The sequence below is a fragment of the Panicum virgatum genome, chromosome 8K (genome assembly GCF_016808335.1).
Source record: "Panicum virgatum strain AP13 chromosome 8K, P.virgatum_v5, whole genome shotgun sequence".
Taxonomy (NCBI): Eukaryota; Viridiplantae; Streptophyta; class Magnoliopsida; order Poales; family Poaceae; genus Panicum; species Panicum virgatum.
In genome coordinates this window covers 26,815,377-26,820,188 of record NC_053143.1, presented here as the reverse complement: position 1 = coordinate 26,820,188, position 4,812 = coordinate 26,815,377, and the positions used below count along the sequence as shown (strand labels likewise).

Here is a 4,812-nt window from a genome sequence, read left to right as displayed (position 1 = left end):
TGGGTAAACTAGCTAGAAGACATCTACACCTTTGTTCCCTGAGAAAATATGATACTGAATACACTCCGAGTGAAATGCTACAATGGTATCCGTGCACTTGCGGATTTATTCGTTAACGTTAAGACATACCACAGGCATTTTGTGCTAGCGTTGCTAGGAACACAAAACCTAGTAGCGACATTAAGAAATGTCAACAACCTCTCCTAGGGCGACCGCCCTATGATTTTCACCAAATCATCGCCGCCTTTTCTGTGGACGCTCCTGATCACTCTTGAAGGTCGACGAAAGTTGAGTTCATTTCAAGTTCGGTAGTTAGGGGCCGGCGTAGTGCCGAGAACCCGCCAGGCCACAAGCGCACTGGCGGCTCTGCGACCGCACCCCCTCTATTGGGTCAGGGGTCAAATTATGAAAGACTTGCGAATTTAGACCCAAATTCTAAAATCTCTCCCCTCCAGGAAGTGGGCCAGCGTCCCAGCCGCGCCCAAGTTGATAGCCGCACTCCACCCGCTTGCTCCTGGTTCCTTCCCTCCCCATGCAGGATGCTGGTGGGTGCACCTCATCCTCCTCGAAATTTGTTGATCTATGATGCTCAATCTATGACGATATCTGAAAATCATCACAGATTCTCTCAGGATATCGTGACATTTTCAGGATATCGTCATGAATTGAGCATCACAGATCAACACATTTATGGGATGCGATGACCAGGCCATGGTAGAGAAGGGAAAGGGGGAGAAAAGAAGTAGACATGTGGGACCACATGTAAGTGAGGGAGGGAAAGATTGATGGGTGGGTCCCGCATGCTAGCAGCAAAAATCACTTCACATACCGCTTTGACTTATTCTAGGGGGGTAATTTGTCTGGTTTTGCAATGTTAGAGGGCGCCGATGTCTGGATTTCGAGTTCGGGGGGTTTTGAAAGTCAGCCACAAGTTTAAGGTGTCAAACGGACTTTACTCTTCTTTTTTTTCCTTTTAACTTTTCTAATCTAATTGGTTTTTAATATGCCTGCCGAATAAGAATAACTGAATGTAAAGGAAAACAATGTGACTATTAATTATTTAACTTTATGTAACCCTTGTTTTGGGAAAGAGTGACTAGGAATTCACTTTGATGAACAGACCAGCTGAAACTACTTTTACATATCTGGCATGTTTACTAATATCCTGAATGAGATAGAGTCACCAATAGTAGTACAGAGGACAACAAATAGCTAAGAATTTTCCAATACCATCCGCCAGATGATACTGAAGATGAATTAAATGCAACATACTGGTTCGAACCTCCTGCGTGCATGGTTCCAAAACCATCCTGGGCATATTGGTGCCATGATTCGGTAGCTGCATGAGACAATGTTTCAACAATTAACTCTGATGAAATAAAAGCAGATGGCATTAATCTACATACGTTTGCAGAATTCTGTAGCTACTGACCTTGCTTTGATATTGTGCTGTTTGAATCGCCGAAGCCAACTGTCCAGAGGAAGTACCCAAGTAACTGAGACCTGGCTGCAAACTCCAGCTTCCTCTGCACCACCTGCGAGCTGTCGAAGCTGACCCAGAGGTCACCATTGTAGAAATACTCTGCCACTGACTGGCTGTCGTAGGTAACAACGGTGGTTGCAGAATCCATGTACTCTTGGACCTCTGCATACGCGATTATCCCGGTCTGGTTGCTCTTCCTCTGCTTCGTTCCAGCAGCTGCCGTCGGCGATCCTATCCCGTTCTTGGCCTTGTTTCTGAGGAACCAGGACCTCCCGAACAGAGGTATCCCCATCACCAGCTTGCACGGAGGGACTCCAGCATCCAGCCATGAGATGACCCCGTAGCTCACCGAGAAGTGCGAGGTCACGTCGTAGAGAGGCGCGTCGACCGTGGTGACGTTGCTGCCTCCATTGAAGCCGAAGGTGAGAATGTTCGCCCAGTCGAGGTTGCTCGAGATGTCATCGATCGGGTAGTTGAGGTTGCTGTCAGGCATGTCGAACAGGTGGTTGGAGAAATACAGCGTTGCTGTCAGGAGAAGGGGCTCGGACAGGGAGTTCGTGGCGGATTCCTCGGTGATCTTCGCCCGCCATTCCGCGAGCAGGACCCCGAGGTTCTCCATGTCCAACTGCGTGGCCGGGAAAATCCACGACAAGTCGAGGCCGTCGAAGCCGTTGGCTCGAGCCAGTTCCACCGAGGAGTTGATGGACACTCCCCGGAGGCTCCTGTCCGAAGCCATCCTGGAGAAGGCGGCGTTGGACACGTCCACCCGGTACTCATCCGTGCCGATGGACAGCATGGTCTTGACGGACGGGCTCCCGGACTTGACGGTGCTGGAGAAGGCGGCGAGCAGCGGGGCCTCGTCGGCCGGCAGAGGCACTACGGCGTAGCTCGCCTCGTCAATGGACACCGAGCTGTAGTAGAGGTGAGTGAACAAGGAGGCGTCGATGCTACTGACCGGGGAGTAGCGGCTCGAGGTCTGCGACCAGTAGCCGGCTCTCACTCCAGCCGCAGGCCCGCCGCCGCCATCGGCGCATAGCTGCTGCAACGTTGACGCAGAAGCAAGTGACAGGAATTCGACGAGGGAGATGAGGGATATGGTGAGACTGACACGCCGTGGCCGCGCCATATCTGTGGCTGGGGAGGTCGTGAGGTGAGGTGGCTGCAGTGGGAGGCTGGAGCGGGGACGGAGTGGTTGCAGAGGTGAGCATGGCGATGAGGGAGCAGGGGTTAGGAGGGGAGAATCTCAGGGAGCATATGGATGGCGATCGCTGCTGGTTGCCTTGCGTGGCTGTCCCTCATCAGGTTGCCGGCCAGATAGAAACGAAGGTGCTGTTCTTTCCATCCTCGCCTTGGTAATGGCTTATCAGCATGCAGGTAACACTGTGTTCTGGGGCTTAATCACCCTTCCTCTGGTTGTCCAAGTCTGAACTCTCTAACAGGAAATGCGTGAATGGCTCTGTTGTTTCTGCTGGGAAGACATGCTATATTAAAAATTAATTATCCTATATTAAAAATATTTTTTAAAAAAATATTCCAAATATAGTCAAGTGTGATCTTGATTAGAAGATCTCGTCGTAAGGAACATTATGGTGAAATCAAAATTTAAGTGAGATATTTGGTTTGGATCTTATGACTTTTTTTAGTTGATGTCTCTTGCTGACATGCTATTTTTATTGGAATGTGCATGTGGTGCATGTGGTCATAATTACTGTACGGTTCTAGATATTTTTTTACCTAAAGTACATTACGCCCAAGAGCTATAGATGGCCAAATGAGCCATGTCAGATGGGCGGAATGGAACACGACACTAAAAGACACGACACGACACAAACACAACACGATAGGTTTAGTGTCAGTGCCAGTGCAGCACGAGCGTAGTGTAGTGCATGGGCCGAGACCCCAGCACGCAGTGCAGGCATGGGTGTTGGCATTTCTTATGCCCAATAGAATATAAATTCTACAAGCGGACAGAATCACCGCTGTAGCACTTCACCTTGGAGTATTCCAGGGTATCGTATTTTTTTCCAGGGAAGCACTATGGTAAAGAGTATCGTAAACCGATTGATAATTGTACTAGTTTAATCAACCGACTAACTCGACGGGGGTAAGCCAGATATAAGGATAGGATAAATGGCCAGTCAATGACCGAGTGACACACGGAGGCTCAACTCCCAAGAGAGGTAGCAGCTGGGAGGACAACGAGCGAGATAAGACACCTGATACACTTCTGAACTATTGAGCTATCCTCTCTAGATCAGACTAACTATCTAACTGATCTTCGGGATAGCAGAGCTTACTTCGGCGGCTGGAAGAGGAAGGACTTCAGAAAAGGATGAGAGGGGAGTCCGACAACTACCTGCACTACTGCTATGAAAACACCCGAACGTGGTGGACTACAAGGGACGGACAGGGCTGTCACCACATGCCGCCTACCACAACGGTTCCGTGGGGTGGAACACACTTTCTAGCTAAAACCGAATTCGGACACCACGCCCGCGATCAGTGTTAGGATTTCTCTCGAGGCCGTCGAGAGAAATCCCCCTCAACCTAGAGCACTAACTTGAGATACTCTAGTCCGGGCGAGAAAACCCGTAAGATAGAATCCCGACTATTAGAGAGATAACTTAGCCTAAGCTAAAGGATACAACTTCCGCGCTCGAGCTGAACACTCAAACTCGAGAAGATAAAAGAATGCGGAAAGTAAAGCTGACTCAGAAAAGTAGAGAAGATAACTTATAAACAAAGTCAAAAGAAAGATACAGGAGCTATACCAGACTTCCGACGACTCTGGAATCCCAAGCAAAACTCGACTCTAACTCCCAAACTACTAACCTACTCTAGAAAGTAAAGAGAGAATGAGCTCCAGTGGTGTGTGTTTACAAATGAGGATGAGAGTGCTATTTATAGGTTTCCAGGGTCGGTTCTTGGCCGGTAAAACAGTTGGCGTCAGTGGTAAGCAGGTATGGCAGTTGAGCTTAACTTCCACGCAAAGCCGGGATGCGAGACAATGCAAGGTGGGGCCAGGCAACCTTCCCTAGGCCGGTCGGCCTGGGGATGTGTGTTGGCGCCTACCAACGTCACCACTGGGAACCAGCGATGACGCTCGCAGACGCCAATTGGGGTGGCAGGTATTTCATGAACCACGAATAAATCTGCAAGCGCACGGAATACCGTTGTAATATTTTACCCGGGAGTATACCGAGGTGTCATTTATATTTCCGCAGAGAAGGCGGTGAGTGAAGAGATATAGACTAGTTGATGAACTTTATCTAGATTGGATATGCTCATACATAAACAGGGGTAAGATAATAACATGGTAGGAGGTAGTG

The 4,812-nt window shown here is 49.1% G+C and overlaps 1 protein-coding gene across 1 annotated transcript; it reads right to left on the bottom strand.

Moving 5' to 3' along the window:
• Positions 1-1,103: 1,103 nt before the first annotated feature.
• Positions 1,104-2,689, bottom strand: LOC120644310 (nod factor hydrolase protein 1-like). The gene is made up of 2 exons (XM_039920915.1): positions 1,433-2,689; positions 1,104-1,339 (listed from the first exon to the last, which is right to left on the bottom strand). The coding sequence occupies exons 1-2, from the start codon at positions 2,607-2,609 to the stop codon at positions 1,158-1,160; spliced, it is 1,359 nt and encodes a 452-aa protein (XP_039776849.1). The 5' UTR covers positions 2,610-2,689; the 3' UTR covers positions 1,104-1,157.
• Positions 2,690-4,812: the final 2,123 nt, after the last annotated feature.